The 21,005-nt window shown below is 40.0% G+C and overlaps 1 protein-coding gene across 10 annotated transcripts in view; it reads right to left on the bottom strand.

Moving 5' to 3' along the window:
• RNF212B (ring finger protein 212B) overlaps nucleotides 1–20,672 on the bottom strand; it is a 40,615-nt gene extending 19,943 nt beyond the window's left edge. For 4 of the 10 annotated variants that reach the window (XM_045802729.2, XM_045802730.2, XM_045802741.2 and 1 more), the window contains exons 1-9: nucleotides 20,575–20,672; nucleotides 18,878–18,978; nucleotides 16,330–16,382; nucleotides 15,866–15,940; nucleotides 3,104–3,219; nucleotides 2,464–2,524; nucleotides 1,704–1,732; nucleotides 650–696; nucleotides 385–427 (exon numbers count right to left, since the gene is read on the bottom strand). In XM_045802729.2, coding sequence (XP_045658685.2) covers nucleotides 385–427; nucleotides 650–696; nucleotides 1,704–1,732; nucleotides 2,464–2,524; nucleotides 3,104–3,219; nucleotides 15,866–15,940; nucleotides 16,330–16,382; nucleotides 18,878–18,977 — 524 coding nt within the window. In that variant the 5' untranslated portion in view covers nucleotide 18,978; nucleotides 20,575–20,672. Of the gene's footprint in view, nucleotides 1–167; nucleotides 229–384; nucleotides 495–649; nucleotides 697–1,703; nucleotides 1,733–2,463; nucleotides 2,525–3,103; nucleotides 3,220–15,865; nucleotides 15,941–16,329; nucleotides 16,383–18,877; nucleotides 18,979–20,574 lie in introns of all 10 variants that reach the window. The other 6 variants (XM_045802735.2, XM_045802733.2, XM_045802734.2 and 3 more) reach the window with 4 other exon arrangements.
• Between the last annotated feature and the right edge of the window lie 333 nt (nucleotides 20,673–21,005).

Here is a 21,005-nt window from a genome sequence, read left to right as displayed (position 1 = left end):
TTAGTTTCTAATATCAGGCCTGCATTTCCAAAAGAAAAGAGAGTCCAGGGATAGCATCGGATAATTTATGCCAAAACCAATATAAGCTTAATATTCTTGCCTGACATCTTTGCTTTCATTTAGCATTAGAAATCTCAATCTGGGAAGAGAACGTAAATATTACTTACTTGTCCCAAGCTACTAAAGCCAGACATTCTGTAAGAGAGAGATTCCACTGAGGGGGACCGACTGCGTAAGGTGAGACAAAAAGAAAACAAACCTGGTGTGAAACTTGACATAGACCTAAAATCTCCTCAGTCCCTACCTCTGCCATATCTAGGTATTTCTTTTATCTTCCAACTTTTGCCAGCAGTTTTCACGTGGCTGTGTAGGCTTCCTACTCACCTGACCACCTGGCTGCTATGCCGAGAACTGGGTCGTGGAGTGACTGAAAGACAATCAAGTGAGGAGTGAAGAGCTGCCATCCATGTCGTGGCCTGCCTTGCCTAGCCAACCTGTCACAAATAGGCATCTGGTTGTATGTTCCTCTCATATCACACACAAGATTAGGAAAATCGCATTATAGTCTCTGAAAGGAAACTATCTTCTATATGGGAAAAGGATATTTATTCATCTCACACAGATATTTGGGCAAACAAATGTTCTCTACCTGACTGTGATGGAGAAGTAATGCCCACTGGTCGAGGTGTGGCCAACCTGCAGGGAAAAAAAGAGGAAGCTCTAAGCGGAAGTTAAGTGCCCCCTGAGAGGTTCAGTCAGATCATTGTTCATAGAAATAACAGCTTACCCTCTGAGTGCAAATTGCTTACTATCATGTATTACAGGTATCACCCCAAAATACGGAGGCAAAGTTTCCCTATGAGTTTCCTTGGCTCTCTAACTCCCTGAGTGAAACCTTCTCTACTGCCCATAATAGGAGAAATTTTGAAGTCCTCCTTTCTTCTTTCCCTCAGTGCCTTACCAAGCATATATCTACTATATATATATAATATATATATATTATATATATATATTATATATATATCTATCAATCTGTTCATCCACTCATAAATCCATCATTCCCTCTCTCCCATCATCCTCTCATCCATCTCTCCAACAAGCATTTATTTAGTGTTTATACATCCTAGATCCTGAGATTACAAAGATAACTAGAATATAGTTCCTAACTTTGAAAGGCTCACAGGCTAGTGGGAAAGACAAAAATAAATAAAAGCAATGTTTAAGTGTTATGATGGGTATATCAGAAGTAGAGAAACATGGAAGAACATTAGACTAACTTCTGTGAGCGTAGGAGCCATGTCTCTTAACCCACCAACACAGGGCTGAGGTAAAAAACATTTAATAGTTGGTACAGTACAGACTAACTGGTGACGTACCTCCAGCACCTAGCATGGTACCTGATAAACAACAGGCACTTAATATTGTTGAATAAATGAATAATAGAACATCAAGCTCTGCCTAATGTGGTCTTGACAGAGGAAATGACATGTGAGTTGAATTTTGAAGGATGAGTAGGATTTCATAAGAGTGAGCATTACATTCAAGATTTCACTTCAGCACTTTTCAGTGAGTAACCGGAGAAGTGAAAGATAAATTCACCAACCATTTCCTCCACCTTAGAGCCCACACAGGTGTTGCAGCCAAGAGTCAAGAAAGAACAGCAATTTTCAAACAGGGCTAGTATGGGGCCTGATAAAACTGACCTGCTTCCTTGGTACCAGTTTGGAGATTCCTGTAGGTGAAAAAAATGGGAGTGAAGGAAGCTGCAGCTAGGATTAGGGTTCTAATCGATGAATGTTACTTGCTAGATAACTAAGCTGCAATGTCCTCTAGCTGTGGTTGCTAAGATTCCCAGTAGGAGAAAAAAATAGCAGCAATGTTTCCCTAGGAAATCATTAGCTTTGACGGAATAAAATCTTAGTTCCTTTTCATAAAAACATATTGGGAATCCCTAAGACTGATTTATGTGGGAAAATATGGAGAGTCTAGGGGGGAGAGAAAGGAAAATGACAGGATAAAATGTGCTAGAATAGTTACAGTAGTAGGATCAATAGGAAAATCATATAAATACAAAGAACATTCTTAGGAAAAAAGAAACGTCTAGGAAATAGAGAGTTGGATTGGAGGAAGAGGAAGGGTCCTGAGGTGCCTTGGGATTCTTGAAGAGAAATTTTAAGTTACAACAGATGTCTCCTCAATAAGAGAGTTTCCCAAATGGCATGTCATGACTTCCTGATGTTCCAGAATGGGTTACCAGTATGTGACATATTGATCCTTTCAGTCTTCCTAGGTCTTCTGTGGCCTCGACCATTTATTACAGTGCACTTGTTGTATAAATATTATGTCATTTATGCCATGGTGTGGAAAAGGTTAGGAAACACTGTTCTATACAGCATCTAGTCAGCTAGACAGATGGGAAAAGTAGAAGAAAGAATACTAGTAAGGAAAACCTGTTTCATTCACCTTTAGAATGGCAAGACATTTCTTCAGTTCTCCATTTTCCTTCTTTAAGACTGACAGCTCTCTAGGGAAAAGATGGAAATAATCATCTCCAGTAGGTCAGTGGGATACAAACCCCGATTTTTATTGTTGTTGACATCTAGTTAATGCTTACAGAGAGATGCCTGCCACTATTCGAGGTATTTCTGTCAGAGATCTAGGGATTCAGGAGACAGAGGCAGAGTCTGATGGCCAAGAGAATCAGGTGGATAAAATAAGCAGTCACTAGGCATGATTTCAGAGGAGTTTACATTGAGTTCCGTTTCCTTTCCACACATACCCCTGGCCTGCTGCTGTCTGAAAACTTCCATCGAGGATTCCATCTTCTGGCTTAAGATTTCCAAAATACGCCCTCCTAGAGGTAACATTTTAAATGCTATCCCTCATCTTTATCACTGAAAAGCTATGCCCTATTTCTCCAAAGAAGCAATTTTTGACAGGGAAGTACAAGAGGAAAGCTGTAAAGTGAGGAGGGCCCCTACAGGGAAGAAAGAGAAAAACGAAATGGGGATTGAGGGGACCAAAAATTCTGTACCCAATTGACCCAAGACAAACACAAACACACGCAGCAATGTTCAGGCTTTGCTTGTAATTTGTCACTTACTTTTCCTGGCTGGTCACCATCTGTTGTGCCTCCTGCATGGCTGCTTCTAACTTTGTAATTCTATGCTTATAAAAGGCGATGAGGAGATCTGTTTGTTTCTTCTGGAAACGCCACACCTAGGGAAAAATAGATCTTTTTTTTGTTTTTAAAGATTTTACTTATTTATTTGACAGAGAGAGAGAGCCAGCGAGAGAGGGAACACAAGCAGGGGGAGTGGGAGAGGAAGAAGCAGGCTCCCAGTGGAGCAGGGAGCCGGATGTGGGGCTCAATCCCAGGACTCTGGGATCATGCCCTGAGCTGAAGGTAGACGCTTAACGACTGAGCCACCCAGGAACCCCCAAAAATAGATCTCTGACATACGCCCCCATAACTCCTTCCCCCTTACTTTTGGCAACCAAAGGAAATCCATCAATTCATCCTTTAATACTAATCATTTTCTTCTGGAGCATTTGGCCTAAATCATGACTGCCCAAAATTAGAGAATTTGGCGCTAGGGAAAGCCAAGTTTCTCATTTCCAGGACAATGACCTTTTAATATCTTAATGAGAATATTCTGGCACGGTAGAATAGCCCTTTGAAAACATAATCTTTCATCTTGAGCAAGGAGAGTGATACCAAAAACTTTTTCAAGCTTAGAACTGGTTCTGACCTAACTTGTCTACTATTTGTCTGGACTCAACTTCCACATTCCTAGCTATTACAGAGCACTGGTAACCAAATTACTTCCTCTGAGGTTCTCACACTGGGGCACTTGCAGGTTCTTTATGCCACTACAGTAAAGGGCAAAGAAGCACAGAAGGAGATTACCTATTCCTGAATTTTATTTCTGGGCATGAGCAAATAATTTTATCTTTTGCTTTGTTTTACCATTTGATATACTGATGTGCCTTTCAGGGGATTACTGAATCAGAGCAAAAGTTAATATTTAGAAAGTGTTTTAGCTTTGTTAGGCTCTACTTTTGAATACACAGCAGTATTTATGTCTCATCTGCTTCCTCCCTACCAGACTATAAACCTTTTGTCTAAGGTCCTTCCCTAGATCTTGGTACTTTTGTCATAAACCTTTTGTTTGCACCTAATTTGCAAGTTGCTTTTGCCACCTTACTACAGAATTGTTCTTAAGAGTTTATATAGTCTCTAGGCTCTCTCCTTTCCAAACAAAAGCAAACTCAACTAATTCTAGTTACGTAACATTTCATTATAGTCTTCTTTAGTTTTTTTTAAAAAGTGGTCATTTTCATAAAAATAAAACATGATCATTTTAAAAAATCTGAACAGTGCAGCTGCAGAAAAAGCCGCTCAGAATCACAGAAGTTACTTAAAGTGGCAAGGGGTTGGGGAGCAGTAGATGTTGAAAATAAATGTAATGTTTAGCCAAGAGATAGTATCCCAAACATCTTGACCCATTCTTGGGAGCAGTTTGCAGTGAAATATGCCTGATGCTAACTTAATTTATTTTAAAGGTATTGGTAAACTCATTATCTACCTTTTTTTTTTTTAAGATTTTATTTATTTATTCGACAAAGAGAGAGACAGCCAGCGAGAGAGGGAACACAAGCAGGGGGAGTGGGAGAGGAAGAAGCAGGCTCATAGCGGAGGAGCCTGATGTGGGGCTCGATCCCATAACGCCGGGATCACGCCCTGAGCCGAAGGCAGACGCCTAACCGCTGTGCCACCCAGGCGCCCCTCATTATCTACCTTTGACTCTCACAACCTATTGGTTTGTCTTATCTTTTTTCTTTTTTGGTCTTATCTATCTTTTATGAAACTGACTCCCTCATTTCATAGTATCTAAAGGTCTTAGTATTTTAAATTATATCTCAAGGTAATCATACAGTTGAGAAAATATAAGTTTCTCTTTATAGAAATATTCCACCTAAAAAAATGAGATAGGAATGACAGAATTATTTATTAGCATTTTGCAGCTCCTAATGAATGAATGGATCCATGTAAAGTTCATCATTGGCTACCATCACACAAACCAAGAGATGGAAGACTATTACGTACCTCTTGGTGGAGCACAACACCAAAAACTAGGCTTGCTTCCCACCCACCCCCAACCAAATGATCTGATTAAGGAAATACAGAGCACAGACAAGCATTATTAAATGACTCCACAAGGGTACAATGAACAAAATCCACTCTGGGAACAACTCTATAGAACAAAAGACCATTTTTCTTCAATAACAATAAAAAAAGAGGGACACCTGGGTGCCTAGTGGGTTAAGTGTCCAACTCTTTATTTCAGCTCTGGTCATCTCAAGGTCCTCAGATGGAGCCCTATGTCTGGCTCATGCTTAGCGGGGAGTCTGCTTGAGATTCTCCCTCTCCCTTTGCCCCTTTCCTGGTGCACACACACTCTTTTTCTCTCTCTAAAATACATAAATAAATCTTTTAAAAAAGTAATAAAGAAACGAGAGGAAACCTATAGTTAAATAGAAACTAAAGAGACATTAACAACTAACTGAATTATGGACCTTACTGAAACCCAAGTCAAACAAAATTTTAAAATAATTATGAAACAGCTGAAGAATTGTGAATACTGACTACTTACTGGAGAAGATTAGGGGATTGTTATTTTACTATGACATGCTTGTATTTTAGAAATGAGTCCCCATCTTTTAAGAGACACATTCTGAAACATTACCAGATTAAAATCATGTAATATCTGGTTTTGGCTTCAAAATAGTCTGGATGGGGTGGCTGGAAGTATACATAAAGGAAGATCGGCCATGAGCTGATAACTGGTGAAGTGGGGGGACAGATATATTAAACTGGAATTACTAAGATGGATAGTATGGGTTTCTGTCCTTTAGTAGTTCATCACCATAGTACAAGACGTTCAGAGATGTGAACCAATAAATAAAACACAAAGTGATCTGTAGAACAGAAGAAATATATGTAAAGTATAGAAATAATGATCAAGAGTTAACTGTTTAGGGGGTGCCTGAGTGGCTCAGTTGGTTAAGCATCTGACTTTCGATTTCAGCTCAGGTCATGATCTCATGGTGGGATCGCCTGCATCAGGCTCCGCGCTCAGTGGGGAGTCTGCTTCAGGATTCTCTCCTTCTGCCCCTCATCCCACTCATTCTCTCTCTCTCTCTCTCTCTCTCTAATAAATAAATCTTTAAATTAAAAAAAAGAGTTAACTATTTGGACTTCAGAGTGTAGAAGTCAGGCATTTCAGGCAGAGGTATGAAACTATACGGTGCATAAAAGAACTGCAAAGAACTCAATCTACCCTATAGATTAGGTAATAAATAGCCTACATAAGAACTGATGTTGGTATATAAGATGCGAGGTGGTCGTTGTGGATGTGATTGGAGAGGTTAGAAGAAACCAGACCATTAAGAGAACTAGGTGTCACTCTGAAAAATCTGAAACACAGGTGATGAAAAGCCACCAAAGGGTCTTGAAAAAGCAGTTACATGTTCAGATTTCTAATTGAAATAGATTATTATGGGGCTCAGAGAGGACAGATTTGAGCAAAACAGATCCCTAAAAACACCTCCTTATCAAAAGCAATTAGAGGACTGTTAATAAGATATCAGAGGCACCCACTCTGAATAGGAAAGCCATAGCAGCCCACCAGGTGGGCAGTTAAGTTTTGAGTTTCATAATTTGTGATCAAAACAATATTCCCTTTCACACTGCAACCTCCTGGTCAGTGATTTTAAAAAACTCAAATATACTGATTCAGAAGTCCTAAATATGACAGATTACCTTCTACTTTTCAGGTAAAATAATTTTAGACTAAATAAACCTTTCTTCAAAGGCATCATTGATTAGCTCAGTTGTTCAATTTTTAAATTCAAGAAAGGGGTGAAGAACTGGTCTGGTCTACTGATGAGATCAGGCCTTGACCTGATTTTACTCAAATGGCATATGTGGTAGTTACTTACGTATATGTTAGCAAAACATATGACCTCCAAGTCAGCAAACCACTGACCGTGGCCAGCTGCCTGTTTTTGTAAATAAAGTTTACTGGAATACCGTGCCCGTTTGTTTACATGCTGTCTGTAGCTGCTTCTCTGCTAGGGCAGCAGAGCGGAGTAGTTGCAACAGAGACTGTATGGCCTGCAATGCCGGAAAGGTTTACTGGCCTTTTAAGAAAAAGTTTATCGGGGTGCCCGAGTGGCTCGGTTGGTTGAGCGTTCGACTCTTGGTTTCGGCTCAGGTCAAGATCTCATGGGTTGTGAGATCGAGCCCCATGGGCTCTGTGCTCAGCTGGGAGTCTGCTTGAGGATTCTCTCCCTCTGCCCCTTCCCCCACTGGTGCGTGCGCGCTCTCTCTGTAAAATAAATAAATAGATCTTAAAAAAAAAAGTTTATCAATCCCAACACTAAATTTATGAAAGTCTTTATAAATCCATTTCTGTCTTTTTCTCTGAATTTTTTTGTGTGTGAATTTCTATCTTTCCCTCTTTTTCTATCACTCTCCTATTTCTTACTCTATTTAATGTCCTATTTTGTCTGTTCTTCCTATTTATATTTACTTAATGAACATTTGGGTTACTTGTTCTTAATTTTAAAATGGATGGGCCCAAAGAATGGGAGAAAATGTATGCAAATTGGGGTGCCTGGGTGGCTCAGTTGGTTAATCGGCTGTCTTTGGCTCAGGTCATGATCTTGGGGTCCTGGGATCGAGCCCCGTGTTGGGCTCCCTGCACAGTGGGGGAGTCTGCTTCTCTCTCTGCCCCTCCCCCCTCATGCACTCTCTCTCTCTCTCTCAAATAAATAAAATCTTTTAAAAAATGTGTGCAAATCATATATCTGGCAAGAGACTTGTACCTAGAATACATAAAGAACTCTTACAACTAATAACATAAAAACAATCCAATTTAAAAATGGGCAAAGGATCTGAATAGACATTACTTTAAAGAAGATATATAGGGGTGCCTGGGTGGCTCAGTCGTTAAGCGTCTGCCTTCGGCTCGGGTCACGATCTCAGGGTCCTGGGATCGAGTCCCGCATCGGGCTCCCTGCCCGGCAGGGAGCCGGCTTCTCCCTCTCCCACTCCCCCTGCTGTGTTCCCTCTCTTGCTGTCTCTCTCTCTCTCTGTCAAATAAATAAATAAATAAATAAATAAAATATTAAAAAAAGAATAGGATATATAAATGGCCAGTAAGCACATGAAAAGATACTCAACATCATTTGTCATCAGAGGAATCCAAATCAAAACCACAATGAGATACCACTTTGCACCATTAAGATGGTTATAATAAAAAAGACAGATAAAAACAAGAGTTGGTGAGGACATGGAGAAATCAAAACCCTCATAAACTGCAGGTAAAAATGTAAAATATTGCAGGCATTTGAGAAAACAGTCTGGTATTTCCCCAAAAACGTAAACATAGATTTCCCCCTTGACCCAGTAGTTCGACTCTTACGTATATACCCAAGAGAAATGAAAATACATGCCCACACAAAAACTTGTACACAAATATCAATAGAATTATTCATAATAGCCAAAAAGTGGAAACAGCCCAAATATCTCTCAACTGATGAATGAATATGTGAAATGTACACCCATCTATATAATGCAATATTATCTGGTCATGAAAAGGACTGAAGTACTAACGAAGTCTTAATACGTGCTACAATGTGGATGAACCTTAGAAGTACCCTGCCTAGTGAAGGCAGTCACAACAGATCACACATTGTAAAATTCCATAGTTAGGAAATGTCCAGAATAGGCAAACCTATAGGGATAGAAAGTAAATTAGTGATTGCCTAGGGCTAGGGAGGGTAGAGAAGATTTGGAAAGTGCCTCTTCATGGATATAGGGTTTCTTCTGGGGGTAATAAAAATGTTCTAAAATTAGGTAACGATGATTGCATAATTACGTGAATATACTAAAAACACTGAAATGCATACTTCAAAGGGGTGAATTTGGTATGTAAAGTGTATGTCTATAAAGTTGTTATTTAAAAGCTAGGCAGGGGGCACCTGGGTGGCTCAGTCGGTTAAACGTCTGCCTTCAGCTCAGGTCATGATCCCCGGGTCCTGGGATCGAGTCCCATATAGGGCTCTCTGCTCAGCAGGGAGTCTGCTTCTCCCTCTCCCTCTCCCTCTCCCTCTGTGGTCTCCCTCCCTCTCTCTCAAATAAATAAAGTCTTAAAAAAAAAACTTAGGCAAGTATTTTATACTTCCCTTTGAAAACAACTTAAAAATACAAACTTTTTACTTATATGATCTTTAATTATTTTCCCATAGGTTTGTGACCTTCCATAATCCACTATGAGTTTTCCACATTATTCTTTAAACTAATATAGTACTTTACAGCTTTCAGAATGCTTTCACAGCATTATTTCACTGGACCTTTACAAGAACTAAGATGAGTATTATTATTATTTCACATTACATGTGAGGGAGTGTGAATGATTCAAAGAAAGTTACAAGCTAGCAGACAGGTTTAGCTTCAATATTTCTACTTCAGTAATTTTCTCAGTATTACCACTTTACCATATTTCATATACTACAGTAAGGGAAAACCTCAATAGGAAAGATTATTCTATTCATTCTTTCAAAAAGTACTTACTGAATCCAGGTACTATGTCAGGAGCTTACAGAAAAGATGAATAAGATTAATTAATACTGCCCCTATTCTCATGGGATGACGCAGATGAGCAAACAGAAAATTATAATACAATATGGCAATATGGTATTGCATTGTAAGTACTGTGTGTACTTATCCCTGTATATGTCTGGGGACAAGAATGTTCTAGACAGATGGAACAGCATGTACAAAACAGCATGAAGCAACAGAGAAAATAATTTATATCAACAATTAAAATAAATTCGGGTATGTCTATATTATAGCTGGGGGTTGAGGGAGAGGATAAGAGGTGAGACTAAAAGGATCAGCAGGGACCAAATCAGGTCTGGCTGTCTGGGCCATGTTAAAGGTTGGGCTTTATTCTCAGAGCAACAGTTGTATTGAATGGTTTTAAGTAGTGAAATGAACTGATCATACCTATATTTTTTTAAAGGTTTCATTTATTTATTTTAGAGAGAGAGAGATATCATGAGCAGTTGGAGCAAAGGGAAAGGGAGACTCAAGCAGACTCTGTGCTGAGCATGGAGCCCAATGCAGGGCTCGATCTCACCACCCTAAGATCACCACCCAAGCAGAAACCAAGAGTCGGTCAATTAACTGACTGTGCCACCAGTCACCCCCTGATCACACCTATATTTAGAATGATTTCCTGTTGGGTGCCTGGGTGGCTCAGTCAATTCAGCAGCTGCCTTTGGCTCAGGTCATGATCCTGGAGACCCAGGATCAAGACCTGTATCAGTCTCCCAGCTCAGTCGGGGAGTCTGCTTCTCCCTCTGATCCTCCCCTCTCTCATGTTCTCTCTCCCCCTCATTCTCTCCCTCTCAAATGAATAAAATCTTTTAAAAAAATGATTTCCTGACTTCAGTATGGAGAACTGATAGGAAAAGACTGGAGGTCAAAAGATCTGTTAGGAAGGTACTACAATAATCGAGGAGAGAAACAATGATGAATTGAATTAGAAGGTTTGAGATAAAGTAGAAAGAGTCAAGGTTTGTTGTTGTTTTTTAAGATTTTATTTATTTGAGAGTGAGCGTGCATGTGCACAAATGGGGGAGGGGCAGAGAGAGAGGGAGAGAGAGAGAGAGGGAATGTCAAGCAGACCCTGTGCTGAGCGTGGCGCTCGACATGGAGCTAGATCTCACGACCCTGAGATCATGACCTGAGCCGAAATCAACCTGAGCCACCCAGGCACCCTGAAAGATTCAAGTTTTTTGGAGACATAATAATATGATTTAATAATGGATTGGAAATGCAAAGAAAAGAAGGAAGGAATTAAGAATGACTCACAGATTTTTGGTTTGGTCATTATGTGGATGGTAGACATTGACCATGATAGAAATAGGAAGAGTAGCCTGTTCTGTGTGTACGTGAAGGGTAGGCTGGGTAGAGGGGTGTTTAGGATACTGAGTTCAGTTTGAGACATATGGAATTAGTGAAGATATCAAGTCGGCAAATGGATATATGCCTGAAGTTGGGGGGGGGCAGGGAGCACTCATTCATTCAGCAAAGATTTATTGAGTGCTTCCTATGTAGCCAAACTGTGATCTTTGCATAGGATACAACGATGAACAAAACAAAGCTAGTCCCTGCCTCTGTGGAGCTTACAGTCTATGGAGCATACAACAAACACCTCAAAAATTGCAAATTATCCAAGTGTTACTAAGAAAACAAAAAGGTTTCTAGGACAGGGGCACCTGGGTGGCTCTTGATTTCGGCTCAGGTCATGATCTCAGGTCTTAGGATCAAGCCCTGCATCAGGCTCACTGCTCAGGTGGGAGTCTGCTTCTCTCTCTCCCTCTTCCTCTGCCCCTTCCTCCACTCTCACTCTCTCTCCCTAAAAAGGAGAAATAAATCTTAAAAAAAAAAAAGTTTCTAGGACAGAGAATAAAGGGGGCGGTACCCATTTTAAATATAGCAGTCAGAGAAAGGCTCCTCTGAGGTGACATTTAAGCTGAGATCTTTACTGGAGATAATAGAATGGGAAGTGATCCCCATGTTGACGATAACTGGAGCATGAGAGCGGATGAGATTATCCATGGAGAGTGTACGTGTCTGGTATAGAACCTGAGAAATAGAACGATTCAAGAGATGGACAGAGGAAGATAAACACAAAAGGGAGAAAGAAGTTGGTTCCAGTAGTCAAAGAAAGAATATTTTAAGGGGAGAGAGTGGGCCTAGATTGCTGCTGAGAAATCAAGGTCAGTAACAACAACAAAAAGTATCCATTGGATTTGATAACAAGGAAGCTATTAGTATTCTTTGCAAGAGCAGTTGCACTGAGATAATCTAAATGAAGCAGACTGCCGAGGGTTGGAAAGAGGTGTGGGAGGTGAGGAAGTGGACAGAGCGTAGACACATATCCTCCAGTGCACTCCAGTATGTTTCTCTTTCTCAAGAGTCTACACAACATGCTTTTGTGAGTGTCACCAACAATCCTCATGTCGCCAAATCCAGTCCTCCCTCCTTTGCCCGCATCTTCATGCCTCAACAGCATTTGACCCATCTGGTTATTTCTTCCTTCTTGAAACATTTCCCTTTCTTAGTTTCTGCGATACCACACTCTCCTTGCTGCCGCTCACTCACTGCTGCTCTTTTTTCTCTTCCTCCTCTACCTAATCACTAAATGTTGAAGGGGCTCCTTCTCTGGGTGATCTCATCCAGTCCCAAGGCTTTAAAAACTATCTGTATCCTAATGAGTTCCATATTTATATCTCTCTTTTTTTTTAAAGATTTTATTTATTTATTCGACAGAGGTAGAGACAGCCAGCGAGAGAGGGAACACGAGCAGGGGGAGTGGGAGAGGAAGAAGCAGGCTCATAGCGGAGGAGCCTGATGTGGGGCTCGATCCCATAATGCCGGGATCACGCCCTGAGCCGAAGGCAGACGCTTAACCGCTGTGCCACCCAGGCGCCCCCATATTTATATCTCTATCCTCGACCTATGTCCTGAGCTTCAGAATAGTAAATTTATCCACCTTTGTGATATCCTCCTGGAGCTCTAACAAGCATCTGTAACCTAATATGTCCCAGATCGTATTTTCCCTCAAATGGTCTTCTCAGCCTTGGTAAAGAGTATAATCATCCCATATATTTGTCTTGTTTTGCTCAAGACAAAAACCCGGATGTCTTCCTCAATTTCTCTCTTTCTCTCCTCTTCCACGTCCAAATCAACAACAGTTCTACCAGTTCTTCCTAGAAAACATCTCCGATTTGATTACCCTTCTCCATTTCTATTGTGACCATTTTAGCTCAAGAAGTCATACCTAGATTTCTCCCATAGCCTCTTATGTGGTCTCCCTGCTTCTACTCATCACTTCTCTATGGTTCGTTCTCCACTCAGCAGCCAGATTTCCTTTTAATATTCTATATCAGATAATGCCATTTCTGGGCTTAAAACCCTTCAATGGTGTCCACTGCCACTCAGAAGAAAATCTAAATTCCTTACCACGGGCTACAAGTACCTATATATAGGTTCAAGCCTCTCTCTCTGACCTTACCTTGAACCATTTCCACCTCCCTCCCAGCCTTAATGTGCATTCATTCATTTAACAAACATTTCTTATTCACTTAATTTTTGCCAGGTACCTCATTAGCCATTGGGCAATACAAAATTGATACCTGCCTTTCAAAAGTTTCGGTTAAGTAAGAGAAATAGACATAAGAACAAATAATTTAAAACACTTTTGCAGAAGTAAGAGCAAGGTGTTACGGGATTACAAAGGACAGTGCAGAAATCTGCCTACAGGAACCAGGGAAGGCTTTACCAAAGAAGGAACAATTACTGGCATGCATTTGAAAGATGGCTAGTTATGAGGGGCGCCTGGGTGGCTCAGTCATTAAGCGTCTGCCTTGGGCTCAGGGCGTGATCCCAAAGTCCTGGGATCGAGCCCCACATCGGGCTCTTCTGCCGGGAGCTTGCTTCTTCCTCTCCCATTCCCCCTGCTTGTGTTCCCTCTCGCTGGCTCTCTCTGTGTCAAATAAATAAATAAAATCTTAAAAAAAGAAAGATGGCTACTTATGGATAAGGGTGCAGTCTAAGACCTAGGATTAGAAGAACGCTCACAGGTCTATGAGGCTCTCCAATCCCCAAAGATACTTAAATAGTTTTACCTAGAGGTGAGTAAAGATTTCAAAACAGGAAGTTTTAACTATTTGCCATGGAGTAGTACAGCAGAAAAATGACCTTGGCAGGTCATTAACAAAGATCTGGGATGATTAAAACACAAGTGGATATTTAGATCAATATGCCATTCATTCATTAAACAATTTTTTGAGTGTCTGCTACATATTAAGAACTATCCAAAGAGCTGGGTATATAACAACAAACACAACCTACCAAATCTCTGAATTTATTGAGCCTACATTCCAGTGCAGGATTCAAACAATAAATAAGTATATAATGTTAGAGATAAGCGCTATGATGAAAAATAAAGCCGGGTAAATAGTGCTGGGGCTACCATTTGATATATGAGAGTCCATAAAGGTCTGACTGAGAAAGAACAATTTGAGCAGAGGCCTGAATGAGGCAATCTAGATATTATTTGGATCAGTTTTTCAACTTCACAGACTAGGAAAACACATTTTCAGACATTGCTGACTTCACCAAACTGGCCCTTCACTAAAGTGATGATTAACTGACCCTTTCCATTTATTTTATCTTGATTATTTGACCATGTGTAATTGGTCCCTTGATTAGGCAGGTTAGAATTCAGACTACATATAATTGCTCTACTGATCATTAGCTAATCCTGAGGTTAGTTATTAACCAAAAGTCTGCTCTTTCTCTTGCTCATGTGATCTTGTTTACATTTCTCCTTGAGTCTCAGCTAGATTTTATCTCCCCATAATGTTAAATAGTATCTCAAATATGATGGCTCACCCAAGCAACTAAAAACAGTATGCAATGAAAGCTTTAATTCCCCTTCCTCTATTTCCAGAGTTAGGATTGAGGGGTGAGACACCAACAAAAAATTAAATCTACTATCTTCAGCCAGAACATGACAAAGGATCATCTTCATGTTAAGGAAAGGACTACTCTCATAAGAATGAGAAGTAAGAGTACAGAAGAAAAAAAGTGATAAAATCTCAAGAAACACGTCATGATAGAAATCCCATTAGGTTATAAAATAATCTCAGTGGAGAACTGGAGAATGGAAGGGGAAAACCAAAGTTTTTACAATTTGGGAACTTTCAAATGGTTATTCTGTCTTTTCTTCACTTCCTACCACATTCCTATTGCTCTTGACAAAGTCAACAGTATGCAAATATATGATGCATCAGGAAAGAAAAATATTTTCTAGGGGCGCCTGGGTAGCGCAGTCGTTAAAGCGTCTGCCTTCGGCTCAGGGCGTGATCCTGGCGTACCGGGATCGAGTCCCACATCAGGCTCCTCCGCTAGGAGCCTGCTTCTTCCTCTCCCACTCCCCCTGCTGTGTTCCCTCTCTCACTGGCTGTCTCTCTGTCACATAAATAAATAAAATCTTTTAAAAAAATATATATATTTTCTAAAATTCAGGCAACCAATTATAAACACTAAAAGAATTAAATATATATGCATTACCAAAAAAGGTTACTGAAAAGTGAGAATGGGGAACAAGAAATCCCTTCTTGAACATAGGTCTTTAAGCAAAAGTTTGAGAGCTAGCCCACTAAATCTACTGACTACAGGGTCAGGCCTATATATCTAAAGCAATTTTTAGAAGATTCATTAGTCTGCACAGAAAGATGATAAAGCTCCTAGACCCTTCTTTATTCTTTTTCTGGGTGGGGAGAGGCTGAGGAGAGGGAGAGAGAAAATCTTAAACAGGCTCCATGCCCAGTGTGGAGCTGGCTATGAAGCTTGATCTTAAAATCCTGAGATCATGACCCGAGCCATTATCAAAAGTCAGACACTTAACCAACTGAGCCACCCAGGTATCCCTAGAGCCTTCTTTATTCTTAAAAATTGCTTAATAGAAGCAGGAAGTGTAAGGCATGATATCAGCTACATAGTGGTTTTTACAGTCTATCACAGGTTTGGGGTCAGTAAAAAAAGCTAACTGTTGAGATTTGTATCATTAGGGAAGAAAGCAAATGAACAGTCAATTCTCTCCATTGTGTACAAACAGAAAAATATTATGTACAAAGAGAATCTTTGATTTAAAAAATTAGATGCAAATAGAATTTGCCTGGTGAATCTGATTTTCTTCACTTTTGTTTCTCATACCTGAGAAATGTGACTAAAATACTGCAAAGCTGTTTCCACAGGGCTTTTGAAGTATATCTTCTCCTGAGGCTTCAGCTATGAAGAGAGTAAGACAAACATTGAGCATATCCACAATGGAATGAAATAAGATACTGGCAAATATGGCAAAGGATGGCAAAGGATGTTTCTAAAGCATCTGGTATTATTTCACTATGTTAAGTATGAGGAAGCTCACCACTGTCCTAGGAGAGTCAATTTTATGTTCTAACCCTCCTTACCTCATGCTTCAATAGCAGCAGCCACAAATAATTCTTCTACCTGTTGTTTAACCCCCTTTTTTTCCATTGCTATCTTTGAGTTTTATTTCTTTTCTTTTCTTTTTTTTTAATTTCAGTGCTTGGTCACTCATTAACTGTACTCCTTGTATACTTACTACAGACCAGGAATGGGATAAGATGGTTTGTGGCAGAGGTAGAAAAACTTACGTTATCAGAAAGAGCCAGATGCTTGCAAGCAGTTCCACAAACAGCACATTTTTCTAGGGGGGAAAGGGAAAAAAATGTTTGGTTCTTCTGGGCAAGAGGTAAGATCTTCCTAAATTACATGGTAACAGTCAAGTAGGCTAGCAAGAAACAGGTTCTTACTGAATTTAGAATATTTTTGTGCTATAAAAGGACATCATCTTGAGCTCTGTCCTCAAAATCAATATTTCCAAACTTGTATGTTGATGACAAGTACGGCTTTCACACTGTAGTTCTACCCATCTCCTCTTTTTTTAAAAAAGATTTATTATTTATTTTGAGAGAAAGAGAGTGCACACGCATGATTTGGGGGGAGGGGCAGAGGGAGAGAGAGAGGGAGACAGAATCTCCAGCAGACTCTCCACTGACCTGGGGGCCTGACAAGGGACTTGATCAAGACCCTGAGATCATAACCTGAGCCAAAGTCAGACACTTAAATGACTGACCCACCCAAGCGTCCCTACCCATCTCCTCTTTATGAATTCCCAGTTTTCTTCTGCAGATGAGGGGGCAGTTCTAACCCTTCAGCAAGAGTACTAGAGTACACTTATGAGAGTGCTAGGAAGAACATGAGAGTACCAATGGTTTCAACTGTAGCTTGCTCTTTTCTCCCCCCATCTACCTGACAGTAGGCACACTGTAAATACTGCAAGAAACTCCCCAATTATTCCTGCCCTGTTGTCACTTTGCTAATAATCCTGGAACTTGTTTTGAAGCTCTTCTGCTCTCATTCTCTTATTAACCCAATCTGAAAGATGTAAAAATTAAAATTCCTAATTTTTCCCCTGAGTTAAAGTTTTAGTAGTAGTGCTGGTTATTGATTAAGATAAATGCCACATCAAGAGAAAACATCACATGACATATGCTTCACCGAGACAACCCTCTCCAAGGTGAGCTGCTGTTACCATAGTAAACAGTTTTGTTACTTCAGCAGATAAGTTAAAAGGGTCACGAGATCCATATAAAGAAAAAAAGCTTCTCCAGAGTCTAGTAACCTCAGTCTTCTTTCCTTGAGGACTAAAGGCTTTCCCCATTCTTCCCTCCATATTATTGCAGAGTGAGCTAGTAAGTATAAAACGCAAAACAAAGAAACTTCCCCAGCTCTCTGTCACCTGCAGGATAAAGTTCAGGCTCTTCAGTCTTGTATATAGAACCTTCCATCATCTGTCCATTGCCTACCTCTCTAGCCTCATCTTTTAACCATTTCTTACTTTATTTCTATGCTCTACCAATCCCAACGATGTGTAGCCCTCTGCACTATGGGTTTACCATATGGTATGCCTTTATACATACTGTTCTCTTAAACTAGAATGATCTTCCCTGCTTTATCCACTTGGCAACTCCAGTTTATTATTCAAAACTCTACTGAAGCAACAGCTCTTCTATGAAATCTTTCCCTGATCAAAGCACCCTATCCTAAGTCCCTCTTCTGGGCTATCTCTATACCTTGTATGCATTTTGGCATAAAAAAAAAAAAACTTAAATTTAAGTCTCATTTCTAAGACTTAATAGCTGCAAGAAATTGGTCAAATCACTTATCCTATCTGAACCAGTTCCTCATTTGTAATACGGATCTACTAATAATTACTTCCTGGGATTGTGATAAGGATACATAAAATTCATACATGTGGAAAATACTTTTTATTTTATTTTTTAAAGATTTATTTGTTTATTTTGGAGAGAGAGAGCAGGAGCAGGAACGGGACAGAGGGAGAAGGAGAGGGAGAAAAGCAGACTCCCCGCTGAGCAGGGAGTCCAATTTGAGGCTCGATCCCAGGACCCTGAGATCATGACCTGAGCCGAAAACAAGAGTTGAACGCTCAATCTACTGAGCCATCCCGGCGCCCCCGGAAAATACTTTTAAAATATTTTTAAAATATTTTATTTATTTATTTGAGAGAGAGGGAGAGAGAGAGAACACGAGTGGGGTGAGGGACAGAGGGAGAAGCAGACTCCCTGCCAGGCAGGGAGCTCGACGGCGCGCTCAATCCTGGGACTCCAGGATCATGACCTGAGCTGAAGGCAAACACTTAACCGACTGAGACACCCAGGCTCCCTGGAAAATACTTTTTAAATTCCAAATGTATCACTACCACCACCACTACCATTATCATCTTCATCATCATCATCATTTCTAATCAAACATTTCACAGGCTAGACCACTTCCCATTAGAAATGACTCTTGTTATCAACTAAACTTTCCCCAATTCCTATTCATTACACTTATTTTTTCTCTATTCTCTAATTAGTCTGATAACCTTGGGGCTTTCCCTGTCACAGACCTCAAAACACTGACAAGTACCTTCTTGTCAAGTATTAGATATTCCATTTGCTAAATCATTCTTTATTAATGGGTGCCTCAAATTTCCATAATCAATAGTGTCCTACTGTATCCATACTAACTTTGGCGTAATATGTGATTTTTATCCCAAGTCACACAGAGAAATGACTAATCATCATTTCTAGGTTAAAAACATTTTTGCCTGAATCTGGAAACAGTTAAGGCACTCACCCAGAGTCACACACTTTTTACAGAAAATATGGCCACAGCTGGTGACAAAGAAATGGTCCCCATCTTTTCGGAAACACTGGTTGCAGTGAAACCAATCCATTCTGGAACAGACAACGAGAAAGAGGAAGAATAACCTGGAGCATAATATAATTACAGCTGTTCCAAAATCTATGTGACAATGTTTGCTTAGCTTCTGTTATCTTTTGGGGATGTAGGGACTATTTTTGTGGGTATTCCAGTTGGTTTTAAGGAAGTACACATACCTCTGAAGTGAAAAAAAGCAGACCGCAAACTATGTTATACCATTTTTTAAAAAGAAAAAATACATATATATTTAGAAAAGTAATGGGACAATGAGATTTTTTTTTGAATGGTGAGATGATGATAGGTATTTGTGTGTGTGTGTGTGACCTTTACATATTTTTTGTTTTCCAAGTTTTCTGGATTAATTCGTGTACTGATTTGTAATCAGAAAAAACAATCTTAAAAAAAAAAAAAGAACCATTCATTTCTTTCCTAATAGTTCCCTGTGATACAGTGAGATGGAGCAAGGAGGAAAGAATGGACCAAATAATAGATCTCATATTAGTCACTTGGGACGTATTTTTAGGTGAACATGGTTTGTGAAAGATAATGTGGTCTCAGCTTGTACACTTTCCCTTCTACTCTACAGACACTCAGAATCATAGTTCTGGAAGGGGCTTCAAAAATCATTTAACATTTTATTCAATCCCATCATTTTTCAAAAGATATACCTGATGTTCACTGAAATTCAGTGACTTGTCCAAAGTTCCATCTTTAGTTAATGTCAGCTCTGGGATTAGAACTTGAGTCTTTTTACTCCCTGTCAAGCTCTTGCTACCACATCAAGTAAGCCTTTGTGTTAGACATGGCAACCATACATCCTATATTTTATGCCAATACTAATTCTATCCATATAATTGGTGAAATATATAATTATGTAAACGTGACTTTGTAAGATTTTTAAATGAAGAAATTGACATAAAAACATTTTAAAAACATAAAATTTTAAATGAAAAATTTGACATATTAAAAAAATAAGTGAGCTGAAACACATGGAGCTGTAATTAGTTCATACCTATAATGAATTCACGTTTCATTCCATGAATATGTTATTTAAGAATATAATATCTATTAGTTTGATTTCCTTTAAAATTACATTAGGAAAATAACCCAAACAGAAGGTGACATTGTTTTCTCCATGTAAGTCTTTTCTTTAAAAAAGTTTTTAAGTGGCTTGTGGAGCGTTTCGCTAAAAGAATGGTGGCTAGTGTGCACCGCACTTTAACATTTTTGCCACAAAAGACAAGATTCACGATAAAAACTTGCTGAATAATCAGTTCAATGCAAATGCATTATATACAGCCATGAGCTTTAAATTTCGATTTATTGCTCACAATACACTAACTTCTGCCAGGAGGTGAGTCTGAAGAACTACTGAAAAGGTCCCACTACATATATACCCTGCTTTGTATAAGGGCAGCAAAAACAGTGTTAATCAAATGAGTTGTCCATAGGAACCCCTTATAAGAAGGGCAGTTAAGGGCTTGTGAGGGCAAGACTTGCCGGACTTCTAGAAGTGATGGCGATTTTGCAGTCTCATGACCGGTAATCCTTTTCTAGCTACAGTCCCTACCCGCTTGGCCGCCATGATCTTAGAAGCCCTGGGATCTCACCGAAATCATCCAGTTCTCACGAAGAGCTGGAACTAGCGGGAAAATATACAGCAAGGCAGGCACCAGGCAGAGGCAAGAGGCTGGGAGTAGCCCGCGACGGCTCGTGAAAGGCGTGGGCGGGGCTCGAGGCAGTGGGCTGAGTGGGCGGGGCCTGGGGCGTGCGTGAGGCGTGGGCAGAGCCCACGGCCACGTACTGGGCGGGAAAGTTGGGCTCGTGGTAGCTGGCAAGAGGCAAGGGTGCCGCTTCTTGGTACTTGAGGAAAATTTACATCGTTTAAGAATGGGAACAAATGAGGAATATGGCCTAGTCCCGTACAAATTACTGCGGAAACAAGGTAAGAGTAAACTTAAGAATGCTCCTATAGGTCATAACACGCTAGGAAAAAGTGGTCACAGAGCAGAGGAAAATTTCAACCAAACATTTTTTAGTG

The sequence above is a fragment of the Ursus americanus genome, chromosome 35 (assembly GCF_024610735.1).
Source record: "Ursus americanus isolate L20-20 chromosome 35, mUrsAme1.1.p, whole genome shotgun sequence".
NCBI classification, from domain to species: domain Eukaryota; kingdom Metazoa; phylum Chordata; class Mammalia; order Carnivora; family Ursidae; genus Ursus; species Ursus americanus.
Note: the sequence above shows the minus strand (reverse complement) of the source record. Positions and strands in the feature narration are given on the sequence as shown.